The sequence below is a fragment of the Hemicordylus capensis genome, chromosome 2, assembly GCF_027244095.1.
Source record: "Hemicordylus capensis ecotype Gifberg chromosome 2, rHemCap1.1.pri, whole genome shotgun sequence".
In the NCBI taxonomy this organism is placed as follows: Eukaryota; Metazoa; Chordata; class Lepidosauria; order Squamata; family Cordylidae; genus Hemicordylus; species Hemicordylus capensis.
In genome coordinates, this window is record NC_069658.1 from 324,895,696 (window position 1) to 324,919,576 (window position 23,881).

The window sequence follows — 23,881 nt, forward strand, 5'->3', positions numbered from 1 at the left end:
TGGAATAGATGAACCACTGGCCTCATCAGACACAGCAATCTGTACTCCTAGGGAAGAAAGGAGTAGCCAGATGTTGATTCCTGAATTGGTTCCACAGGTAGGTAGCTCTCAGTGGAAAGTACCAGCTGTTCAGTTCTGCTACAGGCATTCCAAAATCTGTTGCTGTCTTCTACTTCTGTGCAACTGTTTATCAGATGTTTCCCCATGTCTTGGGGAAGATGGGTGAATACTTTCTTACCCTGTTGTTGTCTCCTCCTTCTCAAAGGCTCCCCCAAATCATAACATTAGTGCTTGTTTTCAAATGCTTGTACAGGCATAAGCACTTTTAAAACATTTTCTCTAGAATATTGCAAATAGCAACACATTCAACCCCAAAACACAGTCCTGATTTACAGTATATCTCACAAACTTCAGACCTTAAAGTAATGACCAGATTGCCATTCCTGTAGACTAGGAAAAGATGCCTATTCATTATAGGATAGACTTGCAGAAAAGCACCAATATGTTTACTACCAACTACCTGTACACAATTAGGACTTTCTCGTGATTCTAATTCAGGGCTGCACAACTCAAATGCCCTGGTGGGCCAGAACCCTCCACAACTTGGCATGCAGGGACCAAGGTCAATTTTTCAGCACATTATTACATTAAAATTAAAAATATTATTAGTTACTTGTGGATCTATTCCCCCTGTTAATGAACCCATAGTTTTAACCAAGGATAGTGGCCAGAGAATAGGTCTTGTCCCTGCTCAATCAGTGGGGCCCCTAGAGTGCATGCCAGCCCCAAACAGAGTCCTCTCCTCTCCCTAAATTGTTGTTGCTTTCAGGTTGCAATATTAGGCAAGCTTACATGGGAGTAAGCCTCACTGGGCACATTTCTGTTCACGGAGCATATTTTTGAGAAAGCATGCACAGGATAATGCTATAAGGCAGTTTCCAGCTCTTGTGTTGCTGCGGGATACCTGGAGGCCAGTAAACTAGTCCCCGTGGGCCAAATCTGGCCCCTGGGCCTTATGTTGTGCAGGCCTGTATAATTAGACAAGTCCTACCCAAATATGGAAGCTGTGCGCGCTCCAGTTTCCTGATCATCTGTGAGTAAAAGGCAAGGTAGGAGAGAGAGAAAGTGACCACCTGCTAAGCAGCAGCTGGGTTGGAGGGCTTTTTGTCCTACTTCATTAAAAGCGGTAGAGCTGCTGGGTAGGATGGAGCCAACATGCGCCTCCTACACAATTACTTCCTTCCCTTCCTAATTTTCTTTCTGCTCCTGGAACTGGAAAACACAATCACACACAGCTCATGAACTCGGGTAGAACACGTCCAAGCCCGAAAACCAGCCTGCTGTGTGTCACAGGGTGTCTTAGGCAGTGGATACTCAATAGTATGGCTTGTTGGTTGTCCTGGATAAGTGGACAACAACTGATAAGTTGTTGCAGAGCAAAGAAGGAACTAAATCCTGGGAGTAGTAGTCAGGCCCAGGAGGTATACAAGGGATCAATTGGAACCTGGCAGAACAAGCCCAGCTGTTCCCTGTGATCTATCCAAGGTTCTGAAGAATCTGTCCGAGCGTTCTTGTTTTCTAGTCCATGATTCCTGATCTGGGATGGGACATCCAATCCCTGCCTGTATATTGGCTGCCAATGCCATCAGTCCAAGACTGCTTGCTAGACCTCAGGGAGGGGCCATAGCTAAATGGAGTACATGCAGAAGGTCTCTGGTTCAATTCCTGGCACCTCCAGTCAGAAGGATGAGGTAGCAGATGATATGAATATGTATACAACCTCTGCCCAAGACCCTGGAAAGCTGCTACCACTCATAATAAACTATACTGGGCTAGATGTACTGATGATCTGACAGCATATGTCTGCTTCATATGTTCTTCATATGACCTGCTTCCAGTTGTTCTGTCGGCTCCCTTTTGTCAAAACTGAACAGTTGATGCAATTGGTATGTCTACTAGTTATCATTCTTGATTTCTAATTGTCTAGACATCTCTCCCCCCTCCACTCTCTCCCCGCCCCCACTCTCTCCCATGTAGTATTACAGCTATGCAAACAAGTCCACAAAAATCATTACTCCAGAAAACATTTTTACAAGCTTGGTTGCCTAAACATATTATTGTTAGTTTTTTCTTTCTTTCTTTCTCTTTGCAACATCAGCACCCTCAAGGAACCTCCCAAACCCTGTCATATGTTCCAGCTTATAAATGTTTCCCTTCTTAGCCACCTGGAGCTGATTCTTACTCTCCACAGGCAACCAGGGGAGTGACTCTTTACAAGCTAGTAGTGGTGATGATGTGGAGTGCCCTGGCGACTCAAGTGCAGTGCCTGAGCCTTCAAGCACTAGGCCGAGCCTACTCTGAGAGGGCACAGCTGAAATGTATTGGTTCTTTACATTTGGTTGTAACCACATGTCTGTGGTGAAAGTCAAACTCTGGAAAGCTTCAGAGATTTTAAAAAACCTACTTAAGATGTAACAAATGTTTTGAAAAGAAGTGGAAATTGTACTTTGTTGATCAGAACTGAGGTCAAAGGGAATTTCCTTTATAGAGCATTATGTAGCTGATTTGCTTGCACTGTGTAAACTGCTTTAACTAAGTTGATCCTACAGTTGTTTGACCTGATGTGCTAAGCTCCATCCTACTCTCTATTCACCCATCACCCTACAGTCTGAATTAATTAGAAGTGTTTGGTGTAGAGGACTCATCCTCGCTGGAGGGAGCTAGTCTAGCTGATTGTGGATTCCCTCCAGTTCGGTGATACTTTTTCCCTAGCAGAGAATAAAGCAAACTCTTCACAGTTTTTATTTAGACTTTAATTTTTATTGTGTGTGTAAATTTAAAATATTGGAGGTTGGTTATCTGATAAGCTTATCATCTCAGTCATATCTCTTAGAAGTCAGGAATGCTTGATATTCTGCCCACAGCTGGATCATCAGAAGAGGAGTGCACAAGCTAAGCTCGGTGCACTGATTTGTAACCATCTCCTTTCACATATCTCCTAATCTGACTCAGTGTGCCCTCTACACCTTCTCTTGCAGGATGCAGTATTGGGCCAGAAGGCTGGAGCAAGAGATTGATGGAGTGATGAGAATATTTGGTGGTGTTCAGCAGCTCAAAGGGGTAAGTTTTTTCTCTCTTTCACCTTCTGCTTGACACAGTATTTCTGAGTAAAGCTGCCTGAGTAAAGAGGCATTCATTATTCATGGTGGTTGGATTCCCCTGATCATACAGGATCACTGTCCAGAAGTAAATTCTGGAGTTTACTTGCTGTTGGGGCACAATATATGGTGTAAGCTTATACACTGAAAACAATGTAAGAATTGTATCTTACTGGAGGATCATCACTTTCTTTATGTTGTGCCATAAACTCCAAGACAGACTGAAAATATCCACTTACCCATTCTATCTATGCACCAAGCTCATACATCTAATTTAGGGCACAGAGAGTGGCATTCTTAGGAGCTGCCCACAGAGATAAGATTCCCTTCCTAAGATGACTTGCATAAGTACCTTCTTTGAAAGATTCCTGTATTGAGACTGGTTTTGATATAATTAGGGTAATTTCATACAGGTTTATGTAGATATTTGCCTTTGGGGGATTTTGAGGAACTGTGCTTTTCCCCCACAAAGTGTACTAATGGTTCAGAATTTTATGCTATTAATGTTTATGTATTCACATGAAATTTGGCACTCTATTTATTTGATTTATAAGCCACCTTTTACCAAAAAGCAGAAGAGTGAACAATTTAAAGTTTACAATAACATAGTAACAATTCTGAAATCTAAATATAAGAATCCGATACATTTACATTCAGTAGCAACACTCACAAGACCTAGAAGAATAAGTGGATCTTGAGCTTCCCCAAAAAAACTGGAATGGGAGCAGTCTAAACCTCCTAAGGAATGGAATTCCAAAGCTGTGCTGTTCTAGCTTAGCCTCTCCCAGGAGCTAGCAAAATGCAAGAGATCTTAAGGACCTCAGGGAGATCCAAAGGAGCAACTTGAAGAATCCCAGCTGGAAAGTGTACGTCTCTTGCCCCTGAGCACCCTTCCTAGGCTCTATCATGCTGTTACAGAGTGAGGGTCCTTAAATAGACAGCAAGCCCACCTCTTACCCGAGACATTCCCTGTATCTGCAAGCAGGCACCATAGGGCATGTAGTCCCTGGCACACCAGGGTCTGACTTCAGGTAAATCTAACTCAGGAGAAGTAAAGGTTGACGTTTCCATGGCTCCTCACTTACTTCATTTTTGCTTCCAGGACCTGAGTCTTGCACTTTGGCAGTTGGTATCATCAACAGGAATTTTCCTGGCTCCTCCCTCTCAACTTTCTAGCTATTGCTCAAGGTTGGAGTAATGTCAGAAGCTGGGGGCCACCACTAAGAAGGCCCTTCCCCAAATACACATCAAACAACATTCCACAAGCAACAGCACATAGAGCAGAGCTTATCCAATAAATCTTAATAGATGGGCAGAAACACATAGAGGGACTTAAACCATATAGGGCTTTACATTTCACAACCACCAGCTTGAATTGCACCCAGAAATAGATGGGAAGCCAAAGCCTAAAATTGGAATAACAGGCTGCAGTTAAGAGGGCAACAATCCAACTTCTTCATTGTGCACCATTTGCAGCTTCTGAATAGTTTTCAATGGCAGCCCTACATAGAATACATTACAGTAATCGAAGCAAAAGGTGACCAAGGCAGTGGTCAGATCAACCCTTTCCAAGAAAGGCTGCTCCTTTTGCACGAGCCTCATCTGAGTAAAGACACTCCTGACCACAGCTGCTATCTGAGCCTCTAGTAGCAAAGCTGCACCCGGAAGCATCCCCAGGCTGTGCACCTGCTCCTTCAGAGAGAGTGAAAACCAATCCAGAACAGGATGGATACAACTTCCCAAACAGCTCTTCTACTAACCACAAGCACCTTACCTGGATTAAGTTCCAGTTTGTTAATCCAGATCTAGCCCATTGCCACCTCCATGCCTGGTTCAGAAAATCTAATAGCTCCCTAGGATCAGATGACATATTCAGAGGTAGCTGGGTAGCTGCATATTGATACTGCAGCCCACATCCCCTGACAACCTCTCTCAGCTGTTTGATGGAGATGGTAAATAACATGGGAGACAAGATGGAACTCAGTGTAATCTCAAAGGCCAGGGGCCAAGCAGCCAAAAGATTATCCCCCAATAACTTGTGGGTTCTGGTCTCTAGGTAGGTTCAAACCAGCATAAAAATGTGCCTCCACCATCTCAGTCTGGAGAGTAGGTCCAGAAAGATACTATGGTCAATGTCAAGTGCAGCTGAGAGGTCCAGCAGAATGAACAGGCACACACTCCTCCTGTTCAGTTCTTGGCGTAGGTTGTCAACCATGGCAACCAAGCCAGTTTCTGTCTCAAAATGGGTCCAGAAGCTGGATTTAAAGGCTTCTAGACAGTCGGTTTCATTGAAGAGTCTAAAACTGACACCAGGGGAACCTCTTATCATAAGACAAACTGAGTGAGTGCCTTGGGTGGCGAGTGTGAATACCCCTCTGTGGGCATCACCCCACCTGCCTGCTGGCAATCCACTGTTGCTGCTCCTCTTCCTGGCTGTTTCCTATTTTTCCCTGTTTCCTGGGCTGGAGCCCACAGATGACACCTCATCTCTCCTCCCTTGCTGGCTCCCTCTCTCCCAGAGTGTGCTCTGCCTTCCTGCCCACTGCTGCTCTTCCTCTAGTGCATTTGGCTGCTTCACCAGCTCTGAATCCTGACTGCCATCACCACTTGACTGCTCCTCCATTGCTCACTGCTGCTTTGTCTCTCAAGCACCACACTTCTCTGCTTCATCTTCTCAGTTCAAGCATCCCATAGGAGCACCAGCAAAAGAACTGTTTTGTGCCACTAGACATACTTGAAGCGTTCTTCAAGGATTTAGTTTGTGAATCCCAAAGCATGTCAAAAAATGCTTGCATACATTTTTCAATTAAAAAGAACATGTTCAGCATTAAAATGCTTTGGCCTTGCTGGAATATATTCATTTTCATCAGGCTTTTTAAGATTATCTGTTCCTTAACTCACATCCTGAACTCTGCAGTATAAATAGTATATATAAAATGAATAACCTGAACATTTCAACACAAACATTAAATATGTGCTGCTCACAATACATCTTTTTTTCATTTTCATCCGGGTCTAACTATGTCAGTGATGCACCTGTAAGTAAGTAAATAAATAAAATTTAAATACCTTCTTGGCTTTTTGGTTTCTTTATTTTTTGTTAGGGGTGTGCCAAAATGCGATTCGGAAGCTGAATTGAGAGGCACCTCACTTTAAAAATGAGGGCTTTCCCAGCCCCTTTAAAGCGGAGGAGAGTAGGTCCATATCTGCCCTGCCAAACTGGGTCGCTGTACTCTCAGTGCTTCCCCAGGAGTGCCAGCAGGGTGTCTCCCAGCTGCCCTTGCTTCTGACCCCAGCACACACATGGTCTCTGCACATGTGCGCTGGCCAGTTGTATGATCAGCAAGGTTGCTGGGGAAGCACTCATTTTTAAAGGGAGGTGCCCTGCAATCCAGCTTCTGAATCACATTTTGGCACATCCCTATTTTTTGTGTGATGATATGGGCCTGTGCTTTGATTATCGACTGAAATCTCATAACTGCTTTGTTACACGAGGCATGAAATTTATTGTCGGAAATATGGCAACTGAAAATGTAATGGTGCTGAGTATTTTCTCTGACTGTTGGCACAAAACCCACCCAAATAATTTTTTTAATACTTTAGGAGTTGTTCCTGTTTCCAGGATTCATAAACACCACTAAGAGATATGAGAATTTTCCTACAACACACATCTTTTTGAACAAAAACATCTCTTAAACAAACAAGTCTTCAGTTCTGTTGACAGCAAGAAAGATGTATCTGAACTAAACAATTCTGCAGAAAGAGAGTCTGAAAAAGGGTGGTGAACTGTCCCATTTTCTTAGACATGCAAGCAAATCTTGAAATGTCTAGACCAGTAACACAAAATTTAACTGTGAGGGGTAAACCCTGTTTTCTGGCAGATCATCATTACCTCAGTAAAGGTAGACACAGAGGGTATTCTCACGATCAGTGGAGGGTATTTCCAGAGATCGTGGGAGCCACCAGGCTTACAGGTGAGCCAGGTTTCCCCAAAGTGGGTCACCCGCTTAACTACCCCTCCCCTTAGCCCAGGTTAGCAGAGCGAGTGCTTTGCTAACCCAGGATTTTTGGTCGTGTATTGCTGTGGTGCAGCTCCGCGCAGTGTGAACACATGGGGAGACCGCTGGCTGGGAGGCTGCAAGCAGGGAATTTCCTGGAACTTCTGGGGGCCGCGCAGGCCCCGATCCCCGCAGCCCCTGCTGGCTCCGTGACAGAGCCGACAGTCATGTGAGTGGCCGATCTGGCCACCCACGGCTGCCTGAATGATCGTCTGCATGGAGAGCGGGCTAAGCCTGCTAACCTGCTCTTGGCGAGTCTCACTGATCGTGAGACTCACCTCATTGGATTCTTAGTAATATGATCACCACATTCATATCCTTTCATTCCTCGTGTAAGAAAGGAAGGTGGTTTCTATCCAGTAACTCTAATGGTAAGAGATGTTATGGGACATATCTATATGAGAACTCTTTTTTTCTTCCTCCAGTCATAAAATGTACTAACTAAAATGCACTGTTAGTGCAGAGTTCTCCCATATTACATCTTTGTGGAGAGCTTCTCTCAAAACATGGCACAAAAAAGCCTGCAACTGGTATTGGGGGGGGGGTGCCACATGTAGTTGAAGCCTCTGAGGTTACCACTGCTTTATTTGAGCTTAAGAAACCTACCATGTCCCCTGAATAATCCTACAGTCTCCTAGAGAAGGAACCAAGCTGAGAAGACTTTCCTCTTACCTTTCCTATATAATACTCTGTCCTGACTCCTTGCCAGTATAACTCTGTCCTTTCTCTTTATGCCATCCCATGTAGTGTGGGTCATTGTCTGAACTGAATGTGTACTTATAATTGATTGCTATAGATGGAGATAATGGACATCCTGTTCATATCCTATGATATCCAAGGTTGTCGGTCCTGACTGGGTGGGTATAGAAACAGTTTGGAACATTCGCATTGGACTAACTTCATTCTTGGAAGCTTTTAAGTATAGTTTAGATGTGCACATGGTCAGCTATACTGTAAGTCAAGGGGTTTGATTAGATGAAGAGCTTCTGTGAAGAACTTTGTGTACATAAATGTTTGTGATGCTGTTATTGCACTCTCACATGCAATATCTTTGGATAAAACAATATAACAGCAATGAAAGGCACTTCACAAAGGTTACAAAATGACCTCTTTAATGTGCAAAAACAGGATGTTAAAATAAACTTGCAAACTTATAGGAACTCTGCACATCCTTGGATAATAAAGAAGCAGGTTGTTAATGCAATTCAGAGGGCTATTGGAGTGTCATTTAGGGAGTATGTTGAGACATCTAGAGAAAAGGCTGGAGTTGATTCAAATCAATGGGTATAGATCAGGGCTGCTCAACTTCGGCCCTCCTGCAGATGTTGGCCTACAACTCCCATAATTCCTGGCTATTGTCCACTGTGACTGGGGATTATGGGAGTTGTAGTCCAAAAACAGCTGGGGGGCCTAAGTTGAGCAGGCCTGGTATAGATTGTGTAGGAGTAGGAGGGTAAAGTTTGAAAAAGGATTGCCAGTTTTAAAAATTCAATTTGTAACAGACTTACATGGTAGGCACAGAAAATCCTGAATAGACATAATATTAAGGCTAATGTATGCACAGCACCTAAGACATTGAAACAACATCTAGCTAAATCCTAACTACATGATGATAAATGTGAGGGTAAGGATTGTTCCATCTGTGAGGAGGATGAGGAGTGATGTAAGGTGAAGGGGACATTAATGAAAAGATATAAAGAGCATTTGGCTGATAGGCAGCACAATAAAAAATCAAACTAAACCGTGGGCGATGCATATGAGGGGGAAACATCAAGAAGTAACACAAACAAAACTGTCAATACTGGCACTTGAAGGTTGTTTCTACTTTTGGTTTGGCTACTGTATTTAAGAAGTGTTACCATTTGGTATGCCGAAAAGAGCACTGATGATGGTGTGTTACACTGATACATTTGCTTTGCTTACATGCCTGTAAGTTTATTTTAACATCCTGTTTTTATACATTAAATAGATCATTTTGTAACTTCTGCAATATCTTTGTTGATACACACCATCCTAAGCATTTTGGTGCAGCAAACGTTAGGATACTGTCTCTTGCTCTGGGATATCCTATGATACCCAAGGCTGTAGTGGTCATTAGTATTAGTACAAAAAGGCACATTGTATTGCCAAGTTTTGGGAATTCTCTCCAAGTTGTTGCAACGAATCACTTGTCATTTTATATGGACATAAACATGTGAAATTACAGACTGCGATGTTTACAGATGTGTCATGGAAAATTGGACTTGTTTCACTTCTTACGAAAACCAACTAGGGTGTTGTTGTGTGTAAACCTTAACCTCTTAGAGCCTTTTTTTCTTAGACATTGTATATGTATGTTTAATAGTTGTATAGCTCACAGTAATTCTAATTGTGTACAGACAGAGAAGTGAGGTATTAAAAATGTCTTAAATCAAGCAGAAAGTCTGTGGTGAAATAAGGAATTTGACCCAGCCTCTCAAATTCTAACCCTGTAGTATAGTCAGGGAGCTATTCTTTATCTGGCTTTTCAAGCCAATTGGAGTATTTCTTAGCAGCCAGTGAAATAGTAATTGCAAATGGAGTCACTGATGTGGGATGAAAAATGGTTCTTTATTGCCATTTAACTTGCTTTTCACAGTTGGCCAAAGGATATACCATCGTCACAAGGACTTGATGTCAGATTAATGATGGGGTAGAATCCTAAATAGGCATGTTTCAGATGCTGGATTTCTGATGTCTGCCCCCTATCCCCTGGACCCAACTGAGACTGGACCATACTCTTGCAAAATCCAAGTCTGATTCAGTTATCCTTTCATATGTTCCCTCTGCCCCCACTCTTGATGCAAAATCTCATTGTCACTCCCTTTTTGTTAACTCACTGACACAGTGAGTGGGAAGGGATTATATTGGGCAACACAGTGATGATGATGATGATGATGATGATGATGATGATGATGATGATTTTACATTTATATTCCGCTCTTCCTCCAAGGAGCCCAGAGCGGTGTACTACATACTTATCCTCACAACACCCCTGTGAAGTAGGTTAGGCTGAGAGAGAAGTGACTGGCCCAGAGTCACCCAGCTAGTATCATGGCTGAATGGGGATTTGAACTCGGGTCTCCCTGGTCCTAGTCCAGCACTCTAGCCACTACACCACGCTGGCTCCCACTGAGCCACTCCAGATCTAATTCGCAGGATGGATTATTTAGCCAACTGTCCTCCATACAGTTGGCAGAACAGTCCAGGTTCTTCTACTGATTTCTAGAGTGGACCGTGTGTGTGTGTGAGGGGGAGGGCTACCCATCACTATGTAAGTTCAATGTATTTAAAAGACCATTCTGTGTATATGAATCTGCCTACAATGAGTTTACAAGGCACACTAGGAAAAGGGGAAAGTATGGCAAGTGCATAGACCTACCTCTTTTTCTGAACCAGCAGTCCAGCTGAGCATGCATATCTGACACTCCTCTATAGAATTTATTTTAGCTTGGTTACTTTTTCCCTCTGCTATTTGTTACACTAGGGGCATAAACAGTGCTCCTATATGGCCCAACTCTGTGCCATTTTCACCCAGTGATGGTTTGCTGAGTAATGGACAGTACTGGCATCTTCTCCTAAGAGTGATGAGGAAAACATCAAGCCCACAAAAAGGTCCAGATGGCCTGAAAGCTTGTGCCATTGGTTGGGAGTGGTGCACAGCTTGTTGGCAGCTTGCAACAGCCGGCTAGCCTGCAGCTGAGCATCATTTGATCCTCCTCAACAGGTGTCAGTGCAGTTCAAAGAAAAGCACACAATGGGGGCAAGGGAAATAAGTTGCCAGCCAGGACGGCATGAGTTCTTCCGAAAGGAAAGGATTCTTTGCTCTTTTTGGAAGGAGACTTTGTGCTGGAGACCCATGACATGTCTCCTGAGGCATACCCTGCCTCAGGAGGCTCTGATCTTGGATGTTTGAGACTGGAGGGAATGGGCTTGAGAGTGCCTTGCTAAGTGACTTGACATTTCGTCTCTATTAAGTGGCTTTTCACAAATGTTCACTGCTTCAGTACTTCTATTCTCTGTTGTGATTTCTGTTGCTTGGCTAATTACCTCATGCTGACAGTCTGGTGTGTCTACTTGCCATCTAGTTCTGCTCTTTATTAATTTTGGTGTCTGTGAAAGTAAAGGAAGACTGGAAGTGTTGGCTGGGGGTTCAGGAATTACACAAAGCATCCCTGGTTCTGTGTTGACCTACAGCTCCACCTGCTGTTTTAATCTCAGATATCTTGCCAACATGCCCCAGCTTGCGCTTCTTTCCTCTTGTTTAAGAGTACAGCAGGCTCAGACTGGCCCACAGGGCAACAGGGCATATTCCTGGTGTGCCCCACCTGTAGGGCGCCCCTGTGCCCCGCCACACTCAACAGCAGTGAATACTCACACCCTTAATTACTCATTCTGCTCAAAACTCGGCACCCTCCCCACATACATTCCACCACCCTCTCAGTGCCCCCACTCTGGCCCTGGAGTACAGTATATCTAGGGCTTATTTGGGGAGGGTGGAATGGATATGCTCAGTGAATATACCCGATTTCTGTTAGGAACATGAATCCATACTTGGCTAATGTTCATCCACAGCCTGCATACATGGCAAAGGGTGATGAAAATGGGGCCAGCAGCAATGAAGATATTGAGATGCAGCAGAATCCATGAAGTGGTATCGGTTCTGGGTTCTACGGAGCCACATAGTATATGAATTTTAGGTTGATTTTTGGTTTTCCAGTTCGGCACTATGAGATCAACTTGGTTCTGTTAAGACTCTAGTCTTAAGTGGGGGTGAGAAAGATGAAGAAGGCAGTCTGTGGTCAGAAACAGTCTCCTGGCTGTGAGCAAGCCTATCCTAGAAGCTTCTATAGTAGTCAGGGAGTATTATCTGATCCACTGTGACCTCTTGTGGTTAAATAACAACTCTTCTTTCCTGATATAACTAGCTGCCATATGGAAAAGAGAACAGGTCTCCTGTACCTTTAAGAGATGCACAGAAGAGGGAATTTCAGCAGATGCAGTTTGTCAAACAGGGAAGAAAAGCTGCACCTGCTGAAATTCCCTCTTATATGCATCTCTTAAAGGTACCGGAGACCTGTCCCCTTTTCCATATGGCAGCCCATACGGAATAACTCGAGTTTCCTCATCTGGCCAGAACAGAGTGGTGTTACACATCCTAAATCCCTTCCCCACTCAGGTACAGGAACTGCTGTGGGCTCCTATTTCTGCTAATTAACCTCCCCTTTACTTGTTCCTGTCCTGTTTCCTCCCTAAACATTTACTGAAGTAAAACTTTAGGGAGGAGGAAATAAAAACTGTGGTAAAGTGGCCGATGGCTTCTGGGCAGTTTACATTTTGTCACTGCATGAAGATTAAAACTTGGCTCTGTAGAGCTGAAAGTCAAGTGCATCAGCCCAATGTCACTGAAGCTCCTGTAAGAATATTGATTAAAAAAAAGCAGGAACACATTTTTTCACACGATAAAGCTGCTTTTGAAGCTGAAGGCAGACACCTAGTTTTTCAGTGATGATAATGCAAGGTAATAACTCTGAGATTTGGGTAGCAGGAGACTTTATCTGAAGCCAGGTATTGCTTTACCTGCTTCTGACCCTGAATCTCAAAGCAAGATATTCTAAGGAGGTTTTAAGAGTGGATGAAATGTTTGGTCTTATAATGTTACTTTCCATTTGAATAGATGGGCTGGTGAAATGTATTAAGTGCATAGTATAATACAATGGAGCTTTGAATAGATTGGGGAGAGGGATTTGTTGGCCATTTGATTTATGCAGATTGAGTGACAGACTTTGCCCTTGTCCTTGTCCTGTGTATTCTTATGCAATCAGTGCACCAAACCACTCATCACAGCTTCCAGCTGACTGCATTGCCTCTGTCTGAACTACCTGCAGAAATAGCCCCCAAATCATCCTCCAGAAGTTTTGAGGCCCAGAAAGCCCTCTCCTTTGACTTATAACCAGAGGCGTATCTAGGGAAAATAGCACCTAGGGCAAGCACTGAAATTGCGCCCCCTGTCCAAACATCTGATGCCCATCTTTCAGATAACTTTACCATAATATTAGCTCAAAAATACAAGTCAAGGTTGTTAATCTTTTAATATTTCAAAAACTATTTAGCAATGGATGTAACCAGACCAAAAAATGCTGGAAAACTACACATTTCAGTATGCTGGGGCTCATGAAATACCCAAATACTATGTGGAGGTGTACTTGGAAAACTAAACAGAAGTGCCTGTCTAATTCTCCACTATGCATTGTAGCATCACTATTATATATGTTTTAAAAATAAATTGAGAATTTGACTTTTCCCAGATCCTCTGTAAATAATTAAAGGATATGCAGAGTAAACTGTGTCACTGCTTGGAATATATTCTAGTCTTTCAGAAAGACAGTTAAAATGAGAGAAAGAGAGCAAGAAACTCCCAGTGGGCCTTAATACTATGGATTTCACACTGATTCAAAGACAAACTCACCATTAATAGCCATATTATGAAGACATCACATTTAACTCACTTATCACAAGAAGCAAAGTAAGAGCAAATGAATACAATCCTAGCTCATAAGCTTCAGCTCAGTATTCACAAGCCCTGATTCTCTGTGCATAGTGCTAAACTGAATATGTGTACAGTGACTTATATTAATTTTTTAAAAATTAACTGTAGCCCCTTTGGTGGGCTTCCTAAAAGCCATGGGGGCATGTCTGCAAAGGTTCCCTCTCCCCGCCAGCCTCTTAATTCACCGCCGCAGCCCGTCCCAGGCTGAATTTTGGGCCTGTTCGGGCCTGCAAAGATCAGCATGGTGGCCATTTTGGAGGCTGCCACACATGCTCAAATGGCCTCTGCAAGGCCTGGCAAAGCCAAGGGCCTCACAGGGACCATTTGAGCATTTGCAGTGGCCATTTTTAAAAGTAAATTTTTAAAAAATGGCTGCCAAAAACAAAAAGGCCTCCACGCATGCCACACAAATGGCCTCAACGAGGCCTGGCATGGCCTATGGCCTCACAGAGGCCATTTGAACATGCACGGTGTCCATTTTGTTTTTGGCAGCCATTTTTAAAATTTTAAAATTTTAAAAAATGGTGCCCCCATTCAAGTGGTACCCGGGGCACGTGCCCTGCCTGCCCCACCCTAGATATGCCCCTGCTTATAACACTGTTTGCACTGCCTGTGTGGGCCAGATTGTGCAGTCAACCAATCACATGGTAAAGACTTTTCTTGACTGTGCCAAGGTTACAAGAGACGGGTTTCGTGTTTAAATGCTCCCTTGTGAAAAAAACCCTAAATATGAGAAACCAGCATAGCAGGAGGGACGCTAGGCAAAACCCTTCTGCATAATATACTAGTTCTCTGTGTACAGAAAGGTTTTGTAATGGGAACTACAGCGTCCACTCTACTGGAAAAGCTGCTTTCCTACATGATCTCTGCTGTTTTTGGTATATGGTCTATCACCCTGAGCCTTATTCTCCAGCCAGCTGCTTAGTTCAGGTCCTCCCTTGGTTTCATGCTTTCCCTTTCTCAGCTGAGGGTCAAACTACATGTTACTTTAACTGTGTCGACAACACTAGCCCGTGTCTCCTTGATAAGTCTCCCTGCAACATTTAGTTAAAGAAAATATTTGATACAATGTCATTGTGCTCAAGTTTCCCCACTCCTCTTCATTGGCTGTGGCTTGTGGGGGCAGAGAAGTGTTGTGTCAGTTATATCTTGTCACATCTCTGCTTTAACTCAACATTATCAGAATAAATGTGGGGGGGATATGTTTTGGCAGTGGCCACACATATATGCTGTAACTAATATACAGTTTGCCCTGAGAGGTGCACAAGAACTAGGCTGGCTCAATCAATCAATCAATCAATCAATCTGGATCACTCTAGTAAAACTCTGCCATTCTCATCCTGGCCCTGAAATCATGGGACTCCAGTTAGATATTGCTTTTCTTTGCCATGTCAGCCATACTAGCCCATGTCTGATAACCATGTCTGCCATTGCTTCTGTAGGCCTGACCTGTTCTGGTGTGTGTGATTCTAGGTGTCTTTGCTCAGATTGTTTAGTGCAGACCAAAATGCAGGTCCTCCATTCCAGAGTAAGAGATTCTAGTTCCTCTTTTTATTAGCCGCTTGTGGGAGAGTGGTGCTTATTGTGTTACTGAGTGGAAGAAGCTGTGGAAGATTCTCTCCCATTCTTCTTTGCCCTTTCCTTCCACTTAGAACTGTATTGCCATCCATTTTAGAGAATGTCAGAAGAGCATATGCTCCAGTGTTTAGTTCGTTTGCATAATGAGACTAATGTGTATGCATAATACATGAGGAATATCTGCATAGAAAGGTTTGCTGTGTGGTGCTTGTGCCCCTTGTTAATTCCCTCCAGTCAGGAATGCAGATCCTGTACTGTATGATACTTTCCAAGAGAAAGGAAGGCAGAGTTGCCATTTGCCTTGCGCAGATGCCAGCTTAAGCAGGCTTGGCTGATGAAGAGGAATTCTGAGATTGTGCTGGAATTGCAAGCACAATACGAAGGAGGAGGAGGGGAGAGTAGTTTTAGTATACTTTGGGCCATTCTCTTGTGGCAAGAAACGAGTCTGAATGTCTTGCATTCTGCATTCGGAGATACAGTATAGGTATAGGAGGTATAGGAACTGTAGATTGAAATAATGTGACAGTTTAAGAAAAGTGAAGTTTAGATCTTCTCACCTCTTTTTGTTTTGTCTTTCTGTGGCATATACTTTAGCTCTCGGGTTCCCAACTTTGGGCCCACAAATGCTGTTGGACTACAGCTCCCATCATCCCCAACCACAATGACCAACTTGGCCATTATGACTGGGGGTGATGGGAGTTCAACAACATTTAGGGATCCAAGGTTGGGAACACCTGATTATAGTTGATGTCCTTTCCCCAACACAACTGATCATTAATAAATATGAATGTGGGTGTCCCAGAATAGAATAGCAGCTGCACACTCCTTTATGTGCAGATACTGGTAGAATACCAGAGCCTTGCCATAAGAGCAGAAGAACCCACCTAGATCAGCCTGAGATTCCATCTTGTCTGGCATCCTGTTTTCTACAGTGGCCAGCCAGATGCTTCAGGAAGCTTACATACAGGATGTGAAAGCAACACTCTTCTCTCACTGTTTACCCCACTAGCAACTGGTATTAGTGGCATAATGCCACTGGAAATGGAGATTCCATATGGCTGTCATGGCTAACAGCTTTTATTTATTTTATTTAATATATTTTTATACCACCCAAAACTGTCTCTGGGCAGTTTACAATTAAAATAATTTCAACATTAAAATAATTAACATTAAAATCATTTAAAACCAACGTTAAAAATTAAAACCATGAATCTAATTAAAAGCTTGGGTGAATAAATGTGTCTTCAGTGCCTTTTTAAAAGTTGCCAAAGATGTGGAGGCTCTTATTTCATCAGGAAGTGCATTCCAAAGTCCAAGAGCAGCAATGGAGAAGGCCTGTCCCCAAGTAGCCGCCAAACGAGTTGGCAGCAACCATGGACGAATCTCTCCAGATGATCTTAACAGGCAGTGGGGCTCATGGTGAAGAAGACGTTCTATTAAATACCCAGGGCCCAAGACGTTCAGGGCTTTATAGATAATAACTAGCACCTTGTATTTTGCCTGGAAACGTATTGGCAGCCAGTGTAATTTTTTCAACACAGGAGTAATATGATCTCTCCTTGATGACACAGAGACCAATCTGGATGCTGCATTCTGAACCAACTACAGTTTCCAGACTATGTACAAAGGCAGCCCCACATAGAGTGCTTTGCAGTAATCCAGCCTAGAGGTTACCAGCATATGTACTGTTTTGAGGTCATTCATCTAAAGAAATGGATGCAGCTAGAGTATCAGCCAAAGCTGATAAAAAACATTTCTGGCCACTGTCTCAACTTGGGACACTAGGGAGAAGTTCAGATCCAGAAGCACCCCTAGACTGTGTACCTGTTCCTTCGGGGGAATGTGACCCCATCCAGAACCAGCAGTTCAAAATCAATTCCGGAGTTTCAACCTTGCACAATGAGTGCTTCCATCTTATCTGGATCCAGCCTCTGTTTGTTATCCCTCATTCAGCCCATTATTGCCTCCAGGCAAGCAAGCATTTAGGGAGGTTATGCCTTCTTCTGATGATGCTGACATGGAGAAATAGATTTGGGCGTCACCAGCATATTGATAACACCCTGCACCAAATCTCCTGATGATCTCTTCCAGCTGTTTCATGTAGGTGTTAAATAACATCAGAGACAATATGGAACTCTGAGGGACACCATACAAAAGTTCAGATTTTGAAGAACAGTTTCCAAGAGACACCATCTGGAATCTGACCATGAGGTAGGAGCGGAACCACTGCAAAGCAGTGCCTACCACCCCAATCCCCTTAGACGTCCCAGAAGGATATTATGGTCAGTAGTACTGAAAGCCTCTGAGAGGTCCAAAAGGACCAACAGAGTCACACTCCCTCTGTCAATTCCCAATTTAACATCATCCATGAGGCCGACCAAGGCGGTCTCCACCCCATAGCCCACCCGAAAGCCAGTTCAAAATGTGTCTAGATGATCAGTTTCCTCCAAGACCACCTGGAGCTGGGAGGCCACCACCTTCTCAATCACCTTCCAGCCATGGAAGGTTGGAAACGGGCCTGTAGTTGCTTAACTCTGAGGGATCCAAGGCAGGCTTCTTCAGAAGCAGACTGATTGCCTCCTTAAGACAAGGAGGCATCATGCCCTCCCTCAGTGAAGCATTTATAATCTCTACCAAACCCTCGACAACAGCCTCCCTGCCAGATAGTATAAGCCATGTCGGGCAAGGATCAAGAGGGCAGATGGTAGGCCACACCATTCCAAGCAACTTGTCCACATCCTCAGGAGTCATGAACTGAAATTGATCCAGGGTCACTGCATAAGAGGAGCTGCTGGACACCTCGGCATCGGACTCTGTAACAATTGTAGAGTTTGAATCTAAGTCAGCTTGAATAAGAGACACTTCATCCACAAAAAAACTCATTTAAAATGTCACAGCAAGTAATTGTTGGCTCCAAGTACTGATTCAAGGGGGAAGGGGGCGCACATTAGCCCCTTCACAACCCTGAACAATTCGGCCAGACATGAACTTACAGACACAATATAGGAGGGAAAGACTAGCTTCTTTGCCATATGTATTGCCTGAGCATAGATCTTCAAATGCGCTCTATGTAGTAATCTGTCAGATTCAAGTTGAGTCTTTCTCCACTTATGCTCTAGTCGTCTCCCTCACCGCTTCAGCCCCCATAGTTCTTCTGTATACCAAGTGGCCAGTTTCGAAGTGGGTCGGAAGAGGACACTTAGGAGCAATCGTGTCCAGTGCCCTGGTAAGTTGATTATTCCAATTCTCCACCAGAGTGTCAACAGGGTCACCAGCAGGGCCAATACTAAATCCCTCCAAGGCTTCTTGGAATCCTATTGGATCCAATAATCTTCTTTGGGTGACCATCCTAATGCCCCCCTCCTATGGAGGTGGGATGTGGTCGTGAGTCCAATCTTAACCAGATGGTGGCCCATCCATGACAATGGGGAAATCACAAGAGTCCCCTCCCACAGAACACCACCCTATTCAGAGTGAAAGACCAGATCAAATGTATGACCAGCTTCAAGTGTGGACTGACCTGGCATGACAGAGGAGCAACACGAGGCTCTGTGGGTGGAACACAGGGACATAAGAAGCTATCATATACTGAGTCAGACCATTGTTCTATCTAGCTCAGTATTGTCTTCACAGACTGGCAGCGGCTTCTCCAAGGTTGCAGGCAGGAATCTCTCTCAGCCCTATCTTGGAGAAACCAGGGAGGGAACTTGGAACCTTCTGCTCTTCCCAGAGCGGCTCAATCCCCTGAGAGGAATATCTTACAGTGCTCACACATCACGTCTCCCATCATATGAAACCAGGTTGAACCCTGCTTAGCTAAGGGGACAAGTCATGCTTGCTACCACAAGACCAGCTCTCCTTTGGTTGGCATTGCTTTCCAAGGTCAAAGAGCTGGCAGGACAGCCAGAAGGGGAAACAGCAATTAAGTTTCTGATTCCCCTTTCCCTGCAACAGCCTGCTGACCTGTCAATGTTATTTCTTCTATTCCCCACCAATGGAATAGCTGCCCCATAGTCAGTGGATTCACCCCCTGTCTTTCTATCTCCAGACAGACCCAGACGCATTAAAACTCAACTCACCCAGGATTTCAAAAAGAAGCCAAATTAAGATACCCACCCACCTTTACACACCAACAAGGCATCTTGAGCCAAGCAGCCTGGCCCTGGCCCTCGTCATCCCCCGAAGTGGCTCCCCCAAATGGGCGACCCCCTTTAGTGTCACCCTTTTGGTGTCAGGCCTGCTGCCACAGGCAGCATTCCTATAAAGGCCAAGAGCTGGGCAGGTGACCCCAGGAACAGCTAAGTCACTCATGAGCTGGCCCCAGGCCTGCACACACTCCCCACATATGTTACACAGAGGCAGCTCACAGGGGAAGCAGGAGCAGGCAGGTAGCAGCAGAAAGAGCCAACAGCACCCACTCAGTCTCTCACACCAAGCAGCACTGGATGGGAAGTAGATGGGCTCTTCCTCTCCTCTGCTGACATACCTGTTCTCCATTAATTTATTGAACTCTTTTAAAACCATTTAATCCAGTGACCATCACTGCATTTTGTGGCAGGAAATTTCATAAATTACTTTTTTTCCTGGCACTTCATTCAAGACATACAGTTTAACTGAGTGGCCACCAAGTTCTGGTATTATAGTAAAGGAAGAAAAGAAATCCTTTAATCAGTTTCTCCACAGCCTTCATACTTCTGTAAAGATTCTATCATATCCTTTCTTAGTGACACTTTTTCAAAATTAAAGAAAAAACCCAAAATGTTTTAGATTTAAGAAAGATGGTCCAATCTTTTGATTATTTTGAGCTTTTTCTGTACTGTTCCTAGCTCTACAATATATTTTTTGAGAGGGATACATCATATTCCAAATACTCACCATACCATAGATTTTTATAAAGGCATTATTATACTTGTAATTTTATTTCCAGCCCTAATAAATCCTGGCATGGAATTTGCCTAATATGTTGCTAGCACATAAGAAGCTGGTGTTTTCATTCAGAAGTACCTTAGGCTGGATAGTTGCAGCCACTGTGTAGCCTATCAGTATACATGGGGGAAAGTTAGACTTTATGTTCTTGTTCACACCAACATTATCACACTGCACACTTACACTGAATCTCATGAACCGTTTTGCTGCCCATTTACCCAGTTTGGGGAGATCTAGTCAGAACTCTTTGCCATCTGCCTGGACTTTCACCATCCTGAAGAATTTGATATCATTCACAAACTTGGCCATCTCATTGCTTATCTTAATCCTGGATCATTGGTGCTATTTAATCAGTCGCGGCCAGTGAGGGCAGCGCTAAGTGGTGGCCACCTGGTAGGCCACTGTGTGACTGGTGGGCCACTGTGTGAAACAGGATGCTGGACTAGATGGGCCTTGGACATAATCCAGCAGGGCTGTTCTTATGTGCTCTTATGTTCTTACGTTGACACTCTGCCCGGCATCTGGTGGAACAGCGGTGTGGCCCTTACCTCTGTGCGTACATTGAGCCTCTGCGCATGTACAGAGACCAGGACCCTGCCGGATGTTGGGCAGAGTACCACCCCCCCCACGTTAAGCATCTGCTTATTAATCCTTAAAGGTGTCTCTAGCTCCCCCCCCCCAGTGATGCCCTCACTGGCCGCCACTGTATTTAATATTTTATAACACCAATCCCTTGAGGAACCCACCGTTTATCAACCTCCATTGTGTAAGCTGTCCATTATCCTTTCCCTCTACCCCCTATTACTTAGCCAGTTCCTTGTCCATAATAGGATCTATCCTCTTATCTCTTGCATACTAAATTTACTCTTGGATCTTGCATGCAGAACTTTGTTGAAAGGTTTGTGAAGGTGGTTTGTGCAACAACCACCCAGTTATCGTTGAGGATAAATCAGATGTGTGGATCTTGAATTGATCGTGGTATTCATGAACTGCGGCGCAATTCAGCAGCAAACCTACATATGTTGTCCGGTGTTGTTGTTTTAAGAAGTACCTGTGTATTCTGGCCTTTATCCAGTACATTCACGGTTGCTTGCATACATGGAGTTATCCTATTTTTCTCTTCACAACAAATTTGCAAACTAGGCTAGGCAGAGAGATGTTTTTAAAAAAACATATGGGGGCCATTCTCATGATTGGGGGCGGAGAGGTGGTGGGGAAGGCTGCTCCAACTCACCTTCCCCTGTAGACAATCACAGAAATGCTGCTGGGAGCAGTGACCACGCTCCCAGATGATCCACACTGTGCCACACAGAGCAGAGCCCTGGAAGCTGAGACAAGGTGTCCCAGCTGCCAAATACCCCACAATGCACTGTGCCACGAGCGCAGTGCATTGATGGGATCCCCACCAATGCAAATGTGTGCAGCCTGAGGGGAGACACGATCGTGGCAGCTGGGCTTAGGAGTTGGGTTTGGTTGCGCAGGAGTGCAGGGATCCGTGCAGATCCCAGTGCTCCACACGGGCAGCCTCATAAGCTTCATGTGATTAAAAGTACAGTAAATATTTCCATGACAATACAACCCAAATCCCCATGTACACTGAATGAAGCTGTGGACTTGGCACTGGTCCCACTGAAAGAAAGATGAAAGGTTAATTTAATATTTGTTTAATATTACTTTACCTCAGACATTTGATGGTGTGAGGTTTACTAAACCACTTCTATGATTTAGGCCCTTGGAAATGACGTAGAATTTCTGTTCCCCAAGTATTAACTATCTTTTACAAATTCCACCTCAAGAGCAATTTCCATCATCTGCCCAAAACATGTTCCTGGACTTGTTCACAAGTCCACAGAACATCAGTGCCTACTTCAGCCAGTTTTGCACCTGAAGCAAAAAGGTCCAGCTCACTCACACATCTGCTCTCTTTCCTGCCCTGCCAGCCACTTCACTTTGTGCTGCTGCTTATTTTTAACCACTCTGAAATGAAAGATAGAAATGGGTAAAATATCACTCCTGAAACAACTTTTTTCATTTGTTTCATGATACAGTCAACTTTGCAGAACTGGATGGCCTTTCTTCCTCAGCAAGATTCATTTTAGGAGATACATCTATCTCAAAATTCAGAACTCTTTAATCAGAATTAAAAGAGAATTAAATCAAAATCAGAATTCCTCCTCTTACTCCATACCCCAACCCTTTCAAAACTAAATGAATGCATACTGTGCCATCAGTACAGCTTGCCTCCTTAAAAACATAGATATATTATTATTTAATGGATTTTTAATTGTCTTATTATTCTCTCCATATGATTCTTTTCCTTTGCGCTCAGCAGGGGAACTGATGTCTCTTGGGATGCAAATTCCTATGTGACATTGGTCAGGAATAAAAGTAAATAAGAACTTTAAAAAACCAACATGACTATAGTATCTCAGCATGGTGGAAAACTGGAGTTCCATATTTTCTCCCCTGGCTCAGAATGGTGCTTGGTGGGGATTTGTCTTCATTCTTCTTGGCAAGGTTCCTGTATGCAAGTGCAAGAAACCTGCTCTCAAAATGGTATATGAGATATTTACTCTTAAGTGATAAAATTTGAGCTAGCTGTTTGTTGGCTTGAACTGAAGCATGTGGCAACTAATGCTGTGAAGAGCAAACTATGCCATTCCTACAATAAGTTGGATAGTTTTAAAAGTATAACTGGCCATTTCCCATCTGCACAGTGTACAATCTTAAGTCAATTGTCTTCAGTGTGTTCAAAGCTGATCATAATATATGTATTTGAGTCTGGAATTGACTCTAGAATTGAGTCTGGAATTGGAATTGAGTCTGGAATTAAGAGTGCATGTCATTTGATTTAACTGATGTTTTGTATTAACATGAAGCACTCCATGTGTCTTGCCCAGAAATATTAGCAATGTTCTTTTGTTTTAAATATTGTCTTCTGGCTAGTAGTCACCAGGGGACTTCCCCCATATTTCTACAAGGAAGAGCAATAATTGAAGCATCAAACACTGTTTTAGCATCTCACTTGTTGAAATCTTTGATAATTTGATTAATCTATGGAGTCTGGCTCAAAGGCTGTGAATTTGATTAGAAGCAAATGAACTTGTTGAGAAGTGACCCTCTGCTTGGCACTGTTCTTTAATGCCTGTAAAGGAAGGTCAAAGCACTAAAACACTGAACTTTTCCCTTAACTTCCTTTGATTATGAATGAACTGTCTGTGAAAACAGCCTGTGGAATATCTGCAGCATGGAATCTAACCTGCACCTCATTGAATCGGGTAGTACATCATCTTTGCTTTCAGGCGTGAGTGATATCCCTTTGCCCCAAAAAGCTCCTCGTGGTAAAAGTATCGTGTGGCATATATGGTGTGGATTACTGTCAGGGACTTGCCTTAATATATCTTAGAGAATGTCAAGAGAAAAGAGGTGTGTAGGACCTCAGAACCAAATTCAATATTCTGTGTAGCTAAATAAGCCCTTAATTTGGCCCTGGTGCTGCACCTGCCGATATTCCCAGGCAATACTTATTATGAACAGTGTCTGGGTCATCGGCCACAGTAGCAATGACTACTAGACATAGTTGCAGCCTACAT

The 23,881-nt window shown here is 43.7% G+C and overlaps 1 protein-coding gene across 3 annotated transcripts in view; it reads left to right on the forward strand.

Moving 5' to 3' along the window:
* Positions 1-23,881, forward strand: part of CACNA2D2 (calcium voltage-gated channel auxiliary subunit alpha2delta 2) — an 885,048-nt gene that overhangs the window by 63,305 nt on the left and 797,862 nt on the right. For all 3 annotated transcript variants that reach the window (XM_053287835.1, XM_053287834.1, XM_053287836.1), the window contains one exon: positions 3,039-3,120. In XM_053287835.1, the coding sequence (XP_053143810.1) occupies positions 3,039-3,120 (82 nt within the window). The remainder of the gene's footprint in view (positions 1-3,038; positions 3,121-23,881) is intronic.